This window comes from Leucoraja erinacea, chromosome 15 (genome assembly GCF_028641065.1).
Source record: "Leucoraja erinacea ecotype New England chromosome 15, Leri_hhj_1, whole genome shotgun sequence".
NCBI classification, from domain to species: domain Eukaryota; kingdom Metazoa; phylum Chordata; class Chondrichthyes; order Rajiformes; family Rajidae; genus Leucoraja; species Leucoraja erinaceus.
In genome coordinates, this window is record NC_073391.1 from 4,694,554 (window position 1) to 4,714,759 (window position 20,206).

General features: G+C 39.0%; 2 protein-coding genes across 3 annotated transcripts in view; both read right to left on the reverse strand.

The window, feature by feature from the left end:
- Positions 1 to 3,525, reverse strand: part of btaf1 (BTAF1 RNA polymerase II, B-TFIID transcription factor-associated) — a 111,580-nt gene extending 108,055 nt beyond the window's left edge. For both annotated transcript variants that reach the window (XM_055646618.1, XM_055646617.1), the window contains exon 1: positions 2,975 to 3,525. In XM_055646618.1, coding sequence (XP_055502593.1) covers positions 2,975 to 2,988 — 14 coding nt within the window. In that variant the 5' untranslated portion in view covers positions 2,989 to 3,525. The remainder of the gene's footprint in view (positions 1 to 2,974) is intronic.
- Positions 3,526 to 8,705: 5,180 nt separating this feature from the next.
- LOC129703916 (RNA/RNP complex-1-interacting phosphatase-like) overlaps positions 8,706 to 20,206 on the reverse strand; it is a 46,797-nt gene continuing 35,296 nt past the window's right edge. The window contains exons 6-12 of the mRNA XM_055646628.1: positions 18,820 to 18,880; positions 15,915 to 15,961; positions 15,748 to 15,823; positions 12,813 to 12,935; positions 11,436 to 11,525; positions 10,067 to 10,201; positions 8,706 to 9,649 (exon numbers count right to left, since the gene is read on the reverse strand). Of these exons, the coding sequence (XP_055502603.1) occupies positions 9,352 to 9,649; positions 10,067 to 10,201; positions 11,436 to 11,525; positions 12,813 to 12,935; positions 15,748 to 15,823; positions 15,915 to 15,961; positions 18,820 to 18,880 (830 nt within the window). The 3' untranslated portion in view covers positions 8,706 to 9,351. The remainder of the gene's footprint in view (positions 9,650 to 10,066; positions 10,202 to 11,435; positions 11,526 to 12,812; positions 12,936 to 15,747; positions 15,824 to 15,914; positions 15,962 to 18,819; positions 18,881 to 20,206) is intronic.

Sequence of the window (20,206 nt, forward strand, 5' to 3'; positions counted from 1 at the left end):
CATTCCTATCCAAATGACAAACAACAGTGATGTCAGCACTGATCCCTGTAGCTCACCATTGATCACAGTCCTGTAATCTGAATAACAACTCTCCACTCCCATCAAGCCAATTTTGTATCCAATTGGTTAGTTCACCTGGATCTCATGTTTCCGATTCAGATTCAACTTTATTGTCATTGTGCAGTGTACAATACAAAGACAATGAAATGCAGTTAGCATCTCCCTAGAAGAGCGACGTGCAGTATCGATCTACTTTGTCAAGAAATCCGTTCGTGACATTTGCCTCCTTTTTACACAATTAGTCTCAGTAACATTGGGATGTTGAAAGCACTTGAAACTCTGGAAGACACCCATCCAGTCAGAATGTACAAATTCTGCAGATAGCATCTGGGGTCCAGATTAAACTCAGGACTCTGAAGATCTGAACAAACAACAGTAACTGGCGACAGAAACCAAATTATCATTTCAGGCTCCTGACTAGTTGGCTTAAATTTGAGCGTGGCTTAAAATCATAATGTCAAATGAGCTAATAATAATAATAATAATATAGGCCAACATTTCAGTTAAGGTCCAAGTTAAATTCCTCAGCTCTGATATTTTTCAGGCAAGATGTTAAGGCTAGTTTCCTCTTTCCCTGGTCAGATGGCTGGATGAGATCCCTACAGTTCTCTGTTCCAGTTAGTATTTAATTACTCAACAAACACCACCAAAGCCAATTTTGATAACATATTAAATTATAGTTTGTGGAATTTTCTACTGCTATCACATTCAACTTCAAAATGATGACAACTGTACAGAAAGTATTCATTTGTGGGTTACATCATGAAAGTATAAGGCCATACATAATTATGTCATTTCTTTACAATGCAATGGAAATGGGCCCAATATTGTAATGATTGAAATACTTCTTCCATAACTTGCACCAGCAAATGATAAATTCAGTCACACTAGGATTCTTTGTTCCTTTTAGGAATAAGCATCTATCAAAGAATAAAGATGTTCAAATATTTTTTGCACAACTTAAATGTAACTCCACTTGTAAAGGACAGGGATTGACTGGGTAGTACAGAATAAAAAAATGACTTTTGGCTTGGGTGTTTTATTTGTACTTCTCAAACTTAAAATACCAATAGAAGAAAAACTTCCATATTAGCTAACTCAAAATAACACATGCAAATTGTGTCTCTCCCACACTACCTTTTCTCTAAACTACTCTTTGACACAACTTAGTATATTGTTCTAAAAAGAATTTTGAACCAGATCGCAAGAATGAATAAAACATTTAGTCAGGAAGGAAGGGGTTATCATTAAAAGTCAACTGATTTCTTGCCACGTACAGCACCCAAAGTGCTGAAAATATGAAAGAACAAAGTGGCATAAATACTCTGAATCTGGCAGCATCATCTGAAAAGAATGGTTCAAGTCAATAACCATTCATTAGCAGTTCAGTTTTTGTTTAAGATTATGGCACACGGGTGCAGGGAAAATAAAAACAAGGTTTTATTTTGAGATTATACGGTTTTTAATTTTCACCTCTTGCTTTCACGCTAACACTTAAAGGCTTATAGAGTGGATGTGAAGACGAGGTTTCCACTAGGGAAGAGTCTAGGACTAGAGGTCATGGCCTCAGAATTAAAGGACGATCTTTTAGGAAGATGAAGAGATATTTCTTTAGTCAGATGGTGGGAATCTGTGGAATTATTTTCCACAAAAGGCCATGGATGCCAAGTCAGTGGATATTTTTTACAGGCAGATAGATAAGATTCTTGATTAGTACAGGTGTCAAAGGTTATGGGGAGAAGGAAGGATAATGGGGTTAAGAGGGAGAGATAGATCAGCTATGGTTGAATGGTGGAGTAGACTTGATGGCCTAATTCTACTTCTATTCCTTATTACCTTAAATGCAACTTGCAGGTCAGACTGGGTGGAGGGGAGTACAAAAGATATCCAAAATTGTTTGATAAAATTTAGATTAATGCATGACATATCTGTATATCAAGCATAAGGTGCTGAACAAAGTATTGGTGAACCACATCTATCAAGCATAAGGTACTGAATAAAAGAAATATTGGTGACATGTTACTATGGCCGAATATAAATATTGTTGATAAAGACTAAAGAGTTTGAGTTCACTCAACATACCCAACCAATAATGGGCCTAAAAGAATTGCAGAGGATGTCATGATCAAACTCATGGTCAAATCATACTTCCTGGTACAGATGATGCATTCCCCAGACACCACCTGGTCTGTAGATTGTTTCCAACATTGTTTTTCTATTTATATTTACTTTGTGGGCTGTGTTCCGTTCTGCTCATGGAGACACAAGGAAGTGATAAGATTATTCGCTGCGTCAGTTACCTCGAAATTACTGGGGAAATATGACCTTTGAATACTTGAGACAACTTTTATTCTCAGAGTTTGAACCGAGATGGATCAAATATTTTTCCAATGCAATGCACAGGATAATCGTATCTTAAATTTTAAAAAAAATGCAAGATCCTGCAATTAAAAAATCGTGATGTTACAACTACAACTTTTGATTTATGTTGTATGAATGATCAATACGAATGAAATGCTGGATCAAAAATAATCTATTGGGGCAATCCAACACGAAAAGATTTTTACATACAACCAGTAATGTAAAATTCACTGCAAGTCAGTCACCCCGTCAAAAAGAGTAACTTAGACTTCGCTGGTCCAACCATCATTCGTCATTATTTCTGGGATAGGCCTTTATGCCTGTGTTAGTGTTTACAGCCACACTAAAAATGGGCACACAAAAAGTTTCGCAGTCACTCGCCAGCTTATTGCTGGAGTCATTCGCAGGTTTAATGAGAGGTTTATAATGTACAATTAGAAAGGCGGACCCCCATGCTGCTCCAACCGTTCCCTTTTGCTTGGACCGGATCAAAAAAGCATTTCCTTCCACTCTTGTAATTTGACTTTAGTGAAGGCACTGAAAAAACACCAACCTCGAAACCGCCATTAAGAATGCGTGTAACAAAATAAGTCGCCGTCTCTCTTCTGCCCAATATTGGCGGCTTTATTCCAGCATTTGGCGGCGACCGGCCGGAGGCCCAGGCAGGCAGGCAGGGCCCGTCCCAGCAGCAAAGCCGGGAGGCCAGACCGCGAGTAATCCACGGAGCCAGCAGACGGGCTTTAATTCATCCCCACCAAGCAGGAGATCAAAACACTCAAATCCCGCACAGCGCCGATCGCCTTGTGATCTTCCACTGATTGCTCGATAACATGCAACCGCCGGTCAGCCTTCTGGACAGGGTGGGGAAACGTATGGCATAAAAATGTGAAGAAAAACGAGTTTTTTGCGAACAGGGAAGCCGCTCTCAGCGCGTGGATTTATATGAGGAGCCATCTTGCATTTATTGTCATCCCCATGTGTCGCCACGCCTGATTGGCTGCGGCGGCCCGGGCCGGCCAATGGCAGTCGCGCTCTCTGCCCGAGCCATTGTGTCTCGCTCGGTGCGGGTGGAGAGGGCGCTCCGTGCGGCGGCCGTGGGCGCGGGACCGCGGGACCGTCCGTCCGTCTGTCTGCCCGATAGCAGGCATAGCAGGCAGGCAGGCCCGGCCGGGCGGCAGAGGAGCACCGAGTACCCGCTCAATGCTCCGTGCGGCGGCCGTGGGCGCGGGAACGACCGACTGGCCGAGGCGCAACAAGTCATATGCAAAGATAATAGAGCGGAGATCTTTGGTCATAAGGTTATAAGTGATAGGCTGGGATAGTGATAGGTCAGAATTAGGCCATTCGGCCCCATCAAGTCTACTCCGCCATTCAATCACGGATGATCTATCTCTCCCTCCTAACCCCATTCTTCTGCCTTCTTCCCATAACCCCAGACATCCGTACTAAGATCCATATCAAGAATCAATCTACCTCTGCCTTAAAAATATAACCATTGACTTGGCCTCCACAGCCTTCTGTGACAATGAATTCCAGATTCACCACCTTCTGACTAAAGAAATTCCTCCTCATCTTTTTCCTGAAGGAACGTTCTGTAATTCTGAAGTTATGACCTCTAGTACCTGCTCAACGCTTCGTGGAGGCCATATGTGACACAATAAGTGTGAGCTTCCACAGACAACGTGGCTGAGAAATTATTCACAATGGTGGAGCGTACCATCAAAAATTGACAGTTCAAGCACTGATAAGATTGTCTGAACCATTCACTGCGAGCAATTAAAAGGAAAAAACAATAGGGAGGTTTCACGGCAGTCAGGTCACGACCCATGACCCGTACTGTTGCTACGGTACTCCAAGTGGAGTACACGCGACGAACTACAGGTAGGCACTTACCATTGTTTCCAGCGTAGCGGGCCCGTTAAAACCCGCCAAAATTGTCAATTTCTGCACTGTAAATAATTATGTAAACCGGGATAAGCGTGTGAGACATTTAGCCTACTTCAGAATTCCAAACGTGAGGAGAAATGACGGTAGATAGAAGCGAGAGCTGAAGGGACAACAACAGCCAAAGTGCTTAGCAAACACTGGCTGTTTGCTCACTGCATTTCATCAACTAAGGCATTATTTGTGTTTTTTCTTGATTCCTTTGGCATCTAAAAAAGTTTCAGAAGTGATAAATCTCGCTGTAAATTTTTAAAATCGCCCACGGTTCTCAAGTGGGATTTTACATACAAAATGAAAACGCATCTGAAGAAAAATTTACAGCCTGATTTATCACTTCTGAGGCTTTTTAGATACCAAAGGAATCAAGAAAAAACACAAATAATGCCTTACTGTTGTTGAAATGCAGTGAGCAAACGCGATAATCCCCAATATTTTCAATTCCAATATCTGCCCAGCCAATGTTCGCCAAGCACTTTAGCTGTTGTTGTCCCTTTAGCTCTCGCTTCTCTTTACCTTCATTTTGCTTCACTTTTGGAATTCTGAAGTTGGGTACATGTCTCTCACACTTACCCCGACTTCCACAATTTTTTTCAGCGCAAAAATTCTACATTTTGGCGGTTTTTAACAGGTAGGAAAGTACGCGTTTCTTGCATTAATAACATATACCGGAAGTTACGGATGTCCTCCAGATGGATTGATCGGCTCCGTGCGTCAAGCCCTATGACCTTACGTGCAACCTCCCTGTACTAAATTTTCATATCAAGTTATCCTCTGTTGCTGGTTCACTTGCATTCTATATTTAGTCATGAATTCCCGTGTGAAATCTATCTTTGTATCTGCTGTAATTTCCGTCATTGTGCATGCTTTTCTGTGGATCTCTCCCCTTCCCCGGTTTGAGCTTTCCTATATACAGCCAGTAACCATTAGAAATGGAACCTGTTATCATTCATACGTTTACATTTTTATGACAGTGGCGGCACTATAGAACGTCCAGAGGCAACATTGTGCCGTTAACGTGACACATTTTTTCATGACCATTCTCCATAATTTTATATTAAATGCCAGTTTACATTTTTTTCGTACGTACGCTCTGATTTGTTGATACCTCAGAACAAAATACTGGAAATATTCAAGCAAGGTGGTATTTGTGGAGAGAAAGAGTCGATGCTTCAGGTCAATACATTTTTCATGCTCTGATCTAATTCATTTTAAAGGGCAAATTAAGGGCAAGAAAAATATAAAAGTTTTTGCTCAATGTTGTATCCTATAGTATCTTGGCCTCAAACATTAGGATCTGAAGAGTACGTTTGATCTAGTAGGCACAATTATGAATTTATCAAACACATCCAAATTCTTTTACATGCAAACTGTATTTTTGTTTTACTTTGCTGACTAACTGTAGGGAAACACTCTACTGAAATCAAACAAACCAATTAGAACTATAACCTGCAGCCAATTGCAGTCAAGATGAAACCAGGAAGAATATTGCACAAGAGAAACTACATCAGAATTTAATAGAAACAATTTTCAATGAATACTTAGGAAAAACAAAAAATAGACAATATACAATAGGTGCAGGAGTAGGCCATTCAGCCCTTCAAGCCAGCATCGACATTCAATGTGATCATGGCTGATCACAATCAGAACCCTGTTCCTGCCTTATCCCCTGACTCTTTAAGAGCTATCTTTAAGAGCTCTAACTCTCTCTTGAAAGCATCCAGAACCGACCTCCATCGCCTTTTGAGACATGGAATTACACACTCACAACTCTGTGTGAAAAAGTTTTTCCTCATCTCCGTTCTAAATGGCATACCCTTTATTCTTAAACTGTGGCCCCTGGTTCCGAATTCCCCCAACATCGGGAACATGCTTCCTGCCTCTAGCGTGTCCCTTAATAATCTTATATATATTTCAATGCCAGAGTATACAATTCTATCAACATATGACAGTCCCGCCATCCCGGGAATTAACCTGATGAACCTACGCTGCACTCCCTCAATAGCACGAATGATCTTCCTCAAATGTTTTAGACCAAAACTGCACACAATACTCCAGGTGTGGTCTCACTAGGGCCCTGCACAACTGCAGAAGGACCTCTTTGCTCCTGTACTCAACTCCTCTTATTATGAAGGCCAACATGCCATTCGCTTTCTTCACTGCCTGTTGTACCTGCATGCTTACTTTCAGTGCCTGATGAACAAGGACCCCCAGATCCCATTGTACTTCCCCTTTTCACCAATTTGACCCCTTTTGGATAATAATCTGCCTTCCTGTTTTTGCCACCAAAGTGGATTACCTCACATTTATCCATATTAAACTGCATCTGCCCATTTACCCAACCTGTCCAACCTGCACCCTCATAGCATCCTTTTCACAGTTCACACTGCCACCCAGCTTTGTGTCATCTGCAAATTTGCTAATGTTACTTTTAATCCCTTCATCTAGATCATTGATGTATATTGTAAATAGCTGCGGTCCCAGCAACGAACCTTGCAGTACCGCACTCGTCACTGCCTACCATTCCGAAATGGACCCGTTAAACCCTACTCTTTGTTTCCTGTTTGCCAACCAATTTATATCCGTCAGCACTCTACCCCCAATACCACGTGCTTTAATTTTGCCCACTAATCAAATGCTTTCTGAAAGTCCAGGTATACTACATCCTTCTCCGTTTCCTAGTTAGACCCTCAAAAAATTCCAGATTAGTCAAGCATGATTTCCCCTTCGGAAATCCATGCTGCTTCGGACTGATCCTGCTACTGCTATTATTTGGTCAACAACCCAAAATAAGTTTTTTTTTAAAGTGATAACATTTATGTCTTTTTGCATCTTTTAATATCTTTAAAGACATGAAACAAAAACTAGAGGGCTTGAATAATAACTTTCCCAAGGCAGCCGAGAAGCATACCATTCCATCTGTGGATGCTGAGAATGTCAATATATTAAATAGTTTTCAGAGTACTACCTGCCCTAATAATGTGTTTGTTTCTATAAAATATTTGTAACAAATTGATTGAATTCCCAGGCACAACAGGAGTGGAGTTATACAATTACAACCTAATAGCCATAGACTCAAGGGTAAATCTGGCAATCCCAATTTGAGGGGGTAGCATGGAGGGAGAAGTGGCAGAGTGGGACAGGAGAAGAGGGAAATCAAGCTTGCAGGGGGAAGCAAATGAAAAAAATGATTAATGGTGCCATTGTTCTCAACTTTTCATCCACTGATTCAGCAGCAAAGGTTGAGCACGTTTATTCATTAACACTAAGTGAATCTCAATCAGCTTTACCTATCCTGAAATTATTCATATTTTCTTGATCCAAGTCAGCTCTTAATGACATTTGTACACAGACAACACTTTCATTTTCCTTTTTCAAAACGTGTTCAAATCGTTGTAGCTAAATAAATTTCAAATCTTAATTTTTCTAAGTGTATTTGGGTTCTTGCCAGCATTAGGATTTCACAATTTTTAGCCAGTGCCTGAATCTACCATTTTTGTCATTTGGATCAAATAGGAACATCAAATATTTAAAAACAGTGCAAATGCTGGAAATTTCAAATAACAATACAAAGTAATGGAAATGCAAATTCACAAGTAATGGTCTGGCAGCACTTGTAGTGAGAACAATAAATAATATTTCAGATCAATACAATGCCACTGCTTGAAACATTCATTGCTTCTCTTTATAGGTGCATTATCTTCATTTGAATACTCCAGCCAGAACATCTACAGTTTGATATTATTCCAATTGATACTCATTGCGATCTCCGCAGCAGTGAAACATTAAAAACTTTGTTTTTATTATCTTATGCCTGTAACAGTAACTTTGCAAAACTTTATTCAATATTATCCTAACAATTCATGTTGTACAAAACTGCAATGTTACAAAATAATTCCATTAAATCATTCATATAACCATATTTAAAAAGGAAAATACAATGCATTTTTCCACTGTTCCAGTTTTTTTTCTGCCCAGATGTAAAATCAAATTGCTGATCCACCACACATTCCGCAAATATAAAATCTTTAGTTTGTCTTTCAGGACTAAAAGACTTGGAAGGATTATGTATCACTGAGCCATTATTTTTACTTTATCTTTGCTTCACTGTTTTCATTTTTGTTCGTATCCATAATGTATGGTTGAGCTCTTCCATTTGATTTTTTACAGCAGCCGTGAAATTCCACAAAAGCACAAAAAGTTGAATGTGAGATTTAATAAATCTGCATGGAAGCTTTATTCCATGTGCAATTTAATATGACAGGCTGCTAAATAATTGTAAAAAGTCCCTTTAAAATTTACCTTTTATAGTACAGGACAAAAAACAGAAAAGAATCAACACATTTACTTTGAAACACAAACATTTATTTTTAGTACCACTTGACTGAATATGGTTCTATAAACTCAGCGGGTATAACCAGGGCCACCTCGCTGAATTGCAAGACTTAAGTCGGCATGTTTCATCACAAAAGTTGGCTTATTTGGAGCAAGAAATTACCAAGATTAAAAATACAATCTTGATATATTTTGCATTTCTAAACATGTGCAGAATACAAATACAAAAATGAATTTCTGGTGGTTAATTCAACGGAGGCAACCTGTGCAATTCACAATTTTGTTACATTTAAGGTCTCTAACTTTATTTTGTAAAGTTATCTACAGTCTGTTGTGCTCAGAAATTTTTCTTTAAAAAAATTGAAACAAGCCAGTATATTTTCATACCGATTTATATAGAAAGCCATTGACCAAATATTTCTGTTTGCATCATATTACATACTGCTGAAGCTAGCAGGATTCTTTCTCGCCTACGTATATGGTGCCAAAAGAAATAATAAAAGGCTTGAAGTGGGAAAGTGGAGAGGTTTGTGGTCCCTCAGTATAAAAACTTGGATAAAACAAACTTCTAATGAAAAATACGAGTGCTCACTTACCATCCCAAAAGTAAAAACAAATGAAGATACATTAAAGACAGTAGTTATTTAGTTCCACTCAAAAGTCCCGGAAGCTATCAAAATGATCATAGAACCCCCCAGCTAATTTAGACAGACGAGGTCCACGTTCAGGTGGCTGGCCATGATTATAATCACGTGTAAAAATAGTGTTTGGGGCAGAGCCCTGTGGTTCTAAATCTCTTCTGCCTGAAATGGAATAAGCTTTTCTGTCAAAATCGTCCCTGAAGCGATCCGGAGGCACTGGAAGTCTTGTAGCATACGGCGCATATCTACTATGTAGACGTGAATTTTCTTCCAGACTGTGTATCGCTCTGGGCTCATTGAAATGGTTGAACCTAGATTTAAAAGAACACATCTCTGTCAAATGTGCCTATGATAAAATATATTTTCTGTATTCATTTAGTTGACTGAATGCAATCATTAGGCTAACCTCCCAAAACTGAAGCCCCATCATTTAATGCCTAGGTCTGTTTTTTTCCAATTCCCACTTGAACTTCATCTGTCCTAAGCAATATTGATGCCAAAAATTGTACACTTGCATGTTTATACCCTTTGCACCAATCGGCACAGCCCTCCAATACTAACAAATCTGCCAATAACATGCACATGGAAGCTAAAAAAAGTTTTAAACATACTTTTACATAATACTGGAAATTGTGAATTCAGAATCAAAGCCTTGATCCCATGGTACAATTAATTTTACAGAGTTTTCAATACTCATCTCTACTTTTGATGAGGAAATAGTTAATTACCTTGAACGTCCAATGTATTCATCTGGACCAAAGTCATCAAAATGGGGAAGAGATCTATGTTCACCGTAAAGAAGTGAAAGTTGTGGTGGAGGAGGTGGAGGAAGTGGAGGAAGTGGAGGAGGAAGAGGTCGAGACCTAAATAAAAAGATGATTGTTAAGTTTTGTATACATCATCGAAAGGGCTACAACGGTTATTTTCTTCCTCAGAACCTATGCAACAAAATCACACATCCTCCGAGCCTAATGAAACCTAATAACTCCAGGGAATTGTTGTATAATTGATCTGGGAATAGCCTTCATATGTTGCTAAAACTAGAGCACATGCCCCCAAAATAAACGGACAATTAGTTGTAGCTATCTTGCCCAGCTAACCAAGATTCCACTTTAATTTCTGATAAACATTTTCATTGTCTACGATATCAGCTCCTTTAATGTCATCTCCAATATTCCAAATCATGCTTTGTGCATTCTCACCTAACTTGTTGATGTAAACCATAAACAGTACTGGGCCTAGCATCCTGAGGCATGTTCCAGGCCTCCAGTCCAAAAATAGCCTTCCACCACCACCTTCTGCTTCCTTTCATGAAGCCACTTCGATATCCAGGCAGCTAGCTCTCCCTGGATGCATTTCGTTGTCTCTGTACTGTACACTGACAATGACAATTAAAATTGAATCTGAATGCCATGCCGTATGACCTACCAAAGCAGGCTACCAAGTGGAACACAAGTCTCATATCTAAAATGAATCAAATCATTGAACAAAAAAAAATGTTCAACAGCTCAGACCAAAACCTGTCAGCATTTGCCATCATTTCTTTTGAGCTATTTAGAAACTTTGGCATTTCTGCACAGCTGTAGACATTTCTTTGGCATTTCCATAGGCAGGGTATATTAAACATTCTGCTAAAAATTCACCGATAGGTAACTGACTATGTTTCAATGCTGGTCATTAGGGAGATCGGTGCGGGATAGGAAAGTTGGGTTGCATGCCCTACGAACATATTACATTTGCCATGAAAAAAATCTGTCCCAGAAAGAAGGGATCATCATCCCCAAGTTGAATAAAAGGAACAGGCTCGGAGTCTCTGATTGGAGTATGATCTTTTGAAGTAATTTTGAGTGTAGGTAATGTTTTGAATTTCTGGATAAACCAGGAGATACAATTTAGATGATCTGTAAATTATTTTTTTAAACTCATTGCAGGCAGGTCACATTTTGGTGTGTTCATGCTATGATGTACGTGGTTATTTGGACATGCACACCAGGAAGAATCCTTCTGATGGGAAGATTATTGCAGGCCTCATGTAACTGACATGTTAAAGTGCTTGCAAAGTTTCCATGTTTAAGAATATAAAATATAGTAATTTACCTGTCACGCCATCTATTATATGAGGGAACGTCAAATTCTCGAGCAGGAGGCGGCAATGCTCTAAACGGTGGACCATGCCTTGAATCGGGCCTATTTTTGGATGGAGGCGAGGATGGAGAAACAACAAGCACAGCATTATTTGTATTATACAGCATCAGGCTAAATATCGTGCACATCAAATGTTATTTTAGAAATCTAATCTTTAGATATGTGTAATGGAAAGTAATCTGCAAGAGAGGTTAGGCTAAATATTCAAATATAACTTGTTTTGAGTTTTAAATAATTGTTAATGAAGTTATTGAAAGAGAATACTCAAATATGAAAGTTTATCTTGTTGAAATTGAGAAGCTTTGGTGGAAGATTTCAAAAAGGGTGACACAGTTGTGCAACGGTAGAGCTGTCTTGCAGCTCCAGAGACGACGATTCGATTCTGACTATGTAGTCTTTACGGAGTTCTCCCTGTGACCGCATAGTCCAGTTTCTTCCCATATTCCAAATACGTACAGGTTTGCCGGTTAATTAGTATGTAGGATAGTATTTGTGTAGGGGGCGACTGCTAGTCGGTGTGGACTCAATGGGCAAAGGGGCACTTTCCGCACTGTATCTCTAAAGTCTAAAATCTGGTACAAAATGCACTTAGATGAAACATACAAAACTTCCAAACTGTAGAATTAGATCTGAAGCATATGTTTGGAACAGGAATACACTTGTATTTCTTCCAATAAGCCTTTTACAAATAAAGCAATTTACACACAAAATTTATGACATAGAAGGTGGCCATTCAGCCCAACATACTTGTGCAAGTTAAAAAGCAGTGACCCAATCTCATCTCACTTTCCAACATAGATCCATAGCCTTCCAGGTCACAGTTCTTCAAGTAAACATCCAAGAAAAAAATGGATAGGTCAGGGTTGTCTTCCTTAGGTCAGAGGGGAGAATTAATTGAAGTGTATAATATTATAAGGAACATAGACACACTGGACATAGGATCAAGAGGCAGGATCTATTTTCCTTAGCAGATGGGTCATTTGGCTAAAGAAAATTGATTAAGGAGAAATGGAAATATAATTCATTTGGAGGATGGTAGGGGATTTAGAACTAGCTGCATGAAAGTATGATAGAGGCAAAAAGCCTATTATATTTCAGCATTACACAGATATGTATTTGGAGAGCAGTAACCTGCAAGGGTGCACAGAGCTAAAGCTGAAAGTCAAGATCCATCAGGATATCTCTTTTTCAGCTGGCACAATGGACTAAAAGGTCTCACTTCGAAGTCTGTGGTGATTCTCGAAACAAATACCAACAACCTATTGAAATATTTCATGTGCATCTGTCATGGTTCCAGAAACCATATTGAAAAATAACTTGGTTTCTTACTCCAGAAAATCATCAAGCAAATGCCTAGGACCATGTGCTCTTAAAGGGTACGGAGGAGGGTAAGGTTCCAATAGTTCTGGTTCCAGTTCCGGCTCTGCATCAAACACATCAATTCCCAAATTACTGCAAAAGAAAAACAAAAATCAAACAAAGCACCTTTCTGCCTCTATGCAAAGGTTAAATGGTAATTATAATGGCTTGAATTGCATGGAATACATTTTGTTTCAATATTTGATTAACTGTTGTCTTTCTGTTACTGATTTGGTTTTTATGAAAAAAAGCCTTTTCTCCTTCACATTATTATTTGCAGTCGGTATTACACTGGAGGAAGCGTTGAATGTAAGACGTATGAAGGTATACAAAACCCCCAGGCCTGATCAGATATATACAAGGACAATGTGGGAAGCTAGAGAAGACACGGCACAGATATACAAATCATCATTAGACATGGTTGAGGTTCTTGAAGACTGGAGGGTACCTAATGTTGTGCCTCTATTTAAGAAGGGCTGCAATGAAAAGCCTGGGAACTATAGACCAATGAATCTAACATCTGTGGTGGGCAAGTTGCTGGAGAGTATTCTGAGGGATAAAATATATATATGCTTTTGGGTAGACAAGGGTTGATTAAAGATATTGACCCTGGTGACCCAGAGTACTATCCAGTCAATTAAAAGACCATATCTGATTACTATCAAGTTGTCGACAGTGTACAGATACAGTATGAAGGGTATCATATTTAGTGCAAGATAAAGTCCATTAAATATAGTTCAAAAGTCTCCAATGAGGTAGATGGGAGGTCAGGATCACACTGTAGCTGGCGAGAGAACAGTTCAGTTGCCTGATAACAGCTGGGAAGAAACTGTCCCTGAATCTGGAGGTATACGTTTTGTATCTCTTGCCTGATGGGCGAGGGTAGAAGAGGGAGTCACCGGGATAAGACTGGTCCTTGATTAGGCTAGTTGCCTTGCCAAGGCAGCATGAAGTGTACATGGAGTCCATAGAAGGGATGTTTGTTTGCATGATGGGCTGGGCCATGTCCACAGCTCTGCAATTTCTTGTGGTCACGGATGGAGCTATTCCCAAACCATGCAGTGATGCATCCTGATAAAAAGTTTTCTTCTCCGAAGAACTTGAAGCTTTTGACAATATCTACTGCGGAGTCTTCAATGTATAGTGGGGTTTTGTGTACGACTTTGCTTCCTGAAGTCAATCACAACCTCCTTTCTCTTACTAACATTGAGCGTGAGGTTGTTGTCTTGGCATCAGGTTCCATGGTTCTCAATCTTGTACCTGGGAGATTGTGCCTCACAAATCTAATTGAGTCTTTTGAAGATGCAGCCGAAAAGGTTGATGAGGGCAGAGCCATGGACATTGTATATATAGATTTCAGCACGGCATTTGATAAGGTACTGCAAGGTAGGTTGCTCTGGAAGGTTAGATCACATGGGAATCCAGGGAGAAAATTAGCCTTCTGGATAGAAAATTGGCTTATGGAAGGAAACAGAGGGAGATGGTGGAAGGTTGTTTATCAGACTGGAGGCATGTGATTAGTGGTGTGCCTCAAGGATCAGTGTTGGGCCCATTGCTGTTTGTGATTTAAATCAACGACTTGGATAAGAATGTAGAAGCCATGATTGGCAAGTTTGCAGGTGACCCTATAGTGGGTGGTATTGTAGATAGTAGATGGTTATCAAAAATTACAGCAGGATCTTGATGAGGTGGATAAGGGGGCTGAGGAATGGTTAATGGAGTTTGATGCATTCTGGGAAGTCAAACCAGGGCAGGACCTTCACAGTGAATGGCAGGGCTCTGGGACGTGTAGAGCAGAGGAATCTAGGAGTGCAGTGCATTGTTCCTTGAATGTGGTGTCACAGGTAGATAGATAAGGTGTTCATCTTTGCTTTTGGCATATTGGTCATCATCATGGTACAAGACATTGGTGAGGCAACGTTTAGAGTATTGTGTTCAGTTTTGGTCACCCTGCTATACGAAATATGTTAAGCTGAAATGAATGCCGAGAAGATTTACAAGGATGCTGCCAGGATTTGAGGGCCAGAGTTTGGGAAAGGTTGGGTAAGCTAAGACTCTATTCCTTGAAGTGCAGGATGACTAGCGGTAATCTTATAAAGGTGTTTAAGGTCACGATGGGAATAGATAGGAGGGATGCACAGATTATTTTGCCCAGAGTAAGAAAATCAAGTACCAACAACAGAAGCAGTGAACTGTATGGAATATTGGGAGTAAACCATCTGGAAAGGTTGAACAGAAAACAAATACTCCTATCAAAATAAGTTCATAACATTCCAGAGCAAATAGCAAACAGCAGGTTTAGTTTCCACACCAGAGACTGGAGTACATATTGACTGAAGGTTTAACCATGCTATATTAGAGAGATTTAGAAATGGCAAAAAATTGGAACATCTACCCAAATCTCATCATTCATTCAGCCTCGCCTCTTTTCAGTTTGTCATTAGATACCCAATTGCTATTCCAAGTTGTTTTCTTAAACTTCAATTATCCTATTTAATGTTTTCCTTATACCTGTAAGTTATTAAAAACAAGCAACGCGAAATGTACAAAATATTGCTGTATTCCTTACTATGTTATGTTCCAGAAGAACCAAGTTGCATTTAGTAACTTCTCAAATGATCATGAGTCGTATGAAGGCTTAGACAGAGTGGGGCATATTAATGAACCAGATCCCCACCCCAGAACCACACTTTGTTAGGAATTACGAAAATGCATCGTCAGAATTCTTTCTCTTTGCCAGAGGATATTGAGTCCAAATATACTACACACTAACTATGAGCTGAACTTAAATTTTCTGGATGCGAATGACTCGGGTTCTCAATCTCACCATATTGCCTGGCATAAAAATCAAATAATGTGTTCAATAGCTTTTATAATTTTATAATAACATTAAAAAAAAAATCACCTTCTCATTGGTCCACTTCGAAGGTCAGCCAGATATACAACTCCATCCATTTTGTGACCCCGAGCAGTATTGAAAACTTGATATTTGAAAAGCAAGGAAAAAGGTGATTAAGAAATGTCTACCTTTGATAATGAAATGAATGCCTTCAGGATAAATAAGATACTTACGTTCAATTATTGCATCAGGGTCCACTTCTTCTATATCAATTAGGTATCTAATTTGAAAACAATACACAAAATATAGGTTTAATTTAGTACCAGATAACACTTAGGTAATACTTTAAAACAATTTTATCTGAGCTAATTTTATATCCATGTTGCCACCATTTCCTTTATACTTCGATGTGTTATAAAGATGGCTAAGAAAAATCAAAGTTGTAGCATCCCTCAGTAATTGGTATCAGAGCCACTATTTTCCAATATTTAAAAACCTGGCTTTATTTATAGAAAATAATGTAAAAAACCTTAAGATGCTAATCATTTGTTTAAAAACATGTTTGGCTGCAGTTTGACCATTGCAATTATTATTTTTGCAGGTTGCAAAAGTGGTGAACACTGCACAGTCCATCATGGGCACTGATTTCCCCACCATCAAAGGGATCTTCAAGAGTTGCTACCTCAAAAGGCAGCCAGCACCATCAGAAACCCACATCACCATGGCCACCAGTGCCAGATATACCTATAGACTTGGCTGGATGAAACCTAGGGCCTCAAAATCTAGGGGGCCTCTGGCTAAGGTGTATAATATTTTTGACACTGTCATAGTATTGTTGTTACAAAACCTACCATCAGTGGTGCTGCAGATCTGCCTGCTGCCTGTGCGTGCAATTCCGGAGGCTTTGGGGGGGGTGGGGGGCGGGATTAAAATGCAGGTTTGTATTGGTTGTCGGAGAGGAATTTGCTCGGACTGCTAGCTGATGAAGAAAATTCGTTCTGCGACTGCGCTCCAGTTTCCTCTGGATTGAAGTTAAAAGCGACTAAAAACGCCTTCAACATCACGGATCGCAAGTGCAGGACAAAACGAAAGCTATGTCGTTTATTTAACATATTTTCTTGCTTTTTGGTGTGGCTTAATTTTAATCTGCTGATTATGTTATTTAGGCCCCGATACGAATTGGCCATGTCTTGCCAGCCGATAGGGGCTTAAATCATGGCCGCATTCCAATCGATCACAATCCAGAAACATCCACTCTCAAGACAATCAAATTCATTGTTTTTTTGCACAATGTCATAAGAACATCTAAATCATCTATATGTTGTGTTATTGTCTATCCATAATCAATATTTACATACGAAATATCCACAGTACAGTTTTAGTCAGATGTATTGTGCAAAAAATAATGATTTTGATTATCTTGAGAGTGGATGTTTCTGGATTAATTTATGGGAATTAAACATTAAATTCCTTCCATTTGGCATATAAATTCATGACAAAGTGAGATTTAAAAATCAAGTTATATTGTGAATTCTTGTGTGAATGGGATCAGTTTGTTATTTGGATACTTTGGCTATTTAAAAATGTCAGCCTTTTCTTAAGAAATGGATAGATATTTAGATATAGACAAATTTTGATGAACTTCTGGATGATTTTGCTATGAGGAAAGCTGGAAAAAATCTTTTTTAGTCTTAATGTATTTGATGATTGTAGTTTCTTTATTTCTTAATATGTATTTTAAAACCAACTGTTTAATGACAACATACAGTAGGATCTAAAAGTGTCACACTGCCACTGTCAGGTAGTCATGGTCATATTATTAACACTTCCCAGACAATAAAATTTTTAAGCTCACAATTTTGTTTTTGTTTTTTAATATAACAGTACACTTACAATTTTATTTTCCTAAATAATCTTGCTTATTCCACAAAATGTTTACAAAGTTTGGTTATAGCAAAAGTTTTTCAGTTAAATTTAACATTTATGCATTTTTTTTCCAATCACTACTGTATTTAACAATAACATTTTATGTCCTTTAGAGAAGGAATTGCGAATTGCGGAATTTTAAACACCAGTCATCATCCTTGGCTTTACTCAAAATATTTAAAACACTCTTCCATCTTCCTCTAGTCGTGGGGGTGGGGGTTGGGAGGGGCTTCACGTGGAATAGCCTAGGGCCTCTCTTCATCTAAATCTGGCACTGATGGCCACACACCCATTTCACTCCTGCCATCAGGAAGGTGGTTTAGGATCCTGAAAACCGTAATGTCCAGGTTCAGGAACAGCTTTTCCATCCAACAACCATCAGGGTATTGAACACTACAACTCTCAAATAGGCTTTGAACTAAGACTTGGGGACATTATGTTCGTCTCTGCACTTTAAATTGTTTGTTTGTCTGTTTGTTTTAAATATATACATATATATATATATATATATATACTGAACTTTTGAATTTGTTGTTTATTTAGTTTTCACAGAGTACTATGTTCACATGTCTGTTGTGCTGCTGCAAGTAAGAATTTAATTGTTCCGTTTCCTGGCATATGGCATTAAAACACTCTTGATTATATAAATTCTAGCAGACTTTAGGAGAAGAAGCAACCAAATGTCTTTGAATGGAACAAAGGACACCAGTTATGATAACAGATGAGAGAAGGTGAGGGTAAATGGCGAAAGCAGCAAAAAATCTGTAGATTTTAATGCAATAAGTTGCTTGGTTTTCGAACGCAGCTCCATGGAAGGCCAGGAAAACAGATTCAAATTACAAAAGGAGAATTGGATAAGAAATTGAAGGGGATAACATTAGCAGGCTTTAGATATGATGAAAAAAAAGATCAGATTGATTTTTAAAGAGCCAGTGGAAAAGCAACGGGCTCTCATTATCACTCCTCTCATTTTCTATAAACTTAGAAAAACAAACTTGATTTAAAAAAGCTGACACATTTTAGCCTCATTAGTTGGTACATATAGAAGTAATTAACATATTTAATTCACACCAAATAATTAAATAGGCACTTTTCTGATAATGCAAACACTTACAATGACAATCCTATTATTTGTATGAAATTCCTCACATAGGGGAATCCCAGGATGATTAAAGACCAAAATATAATAATTCAGATTTCAACAATATTTACCTGCAGATAAGGTATCCAGTTCTATTAATCCCACCTGTACAGTGAACTCCTATGATTTTATCTAAAGATAAATTCAAACGAGTCATCATTAAAACTTTGCCATAAATTATTTTGTTTTTTTGCACTTTGGCAAAGGTACCATGATATTCTGCAGTGCTTGGAAAGGGCATAAAATAGAAGACAAAATATGTATTATTCAACTTTCAATCTAGGGATAAAATAAGTCATTTTCATTTTGACTTGCATATGATTGTCAACAATTAGTTTCTCCCATGATAAAAACAGATCTTGTTGCGATATGTTTACTTGACTTTTCCACTTGATGTTTTTCAAACAGCCAGCCATTCATGCACGATTCTAGCTAACAGGCACAAAACATTTCCCCATGAGATGATAGAGTGGACTGAAACAGGGAAAGGGCATGTGAGACTGTTTTCAGTGTACATTATACTCTGCAGCATAGGTCAATAAATATTGACATGGTCAATTGGGTGTGGGAGGAGATGGGGGAATTTTTGATCATCTGCATAGGTGATCAAAGCTTCCCCAGTTCTCCCAGCAAATGTCACAAACTCATCAAGGCAAACTACCTTGCTCTTATGCCATTCACATCAGCGTACAATCTGACAGCACTCAGAAATTAAACTAAAGGCACAGTTGTTGCCCTACAGCACCAGAGACCTGGGTCCGAACCCGCTTGTGGGTGCTGTCTGTACATTCTCCCTTTGACCGCATGGGTTTTCTCCGGATGCTTCGGTTTCATAGAAACATAGAAAATAGGTGCAGGAGTAGGCCATTCGGCCCTTCGAGCCTGCACCGCCATTCGATATGATCATGGCTGATTATCCAACTCGGTATCCCATCCCTGCCTTCTCTCCATACCCCCTGATCCCTTTAGCCACAAGGGCCACATCTAACTCCCTCTTAAATATAGCCAATGAACTGGCCTCAACTACCTTCTGTGGCAGAGAATTCCACAGATTCACCACTCTCTGTGTAAAAAATAATTTTCTCAACTCGGTCCTAAAAGACTTCCCTCTTATCCTTAAACTGTGACCCCTAGTTCTGGACTTCCCGAACTTCGGGAATAATCTTCCTGCATCTAGCCTGTCCAATCCCTTAAGAATGTTGTAAGTTTCTATAAGATCTTCTGAATTCCAGCGTGTACAAGCCGAGTCTATCCAGTCTTTCTTCATATGAAAGTCCTGCCATCCCAGGAATCAGTCTGGTGAACCTTCTCTGTACTCCCTCTATGGCAAGAATGTCTTTCCTCAGATTAGGAGACCAAAACTGTACGCAATACTCCAGGTGTGGTCTCACCAAGACCCTGTACAACTGCAGTAGAACCTCCCTGCTATTATACTCAAATCCTTTTGCTATGCTTTTC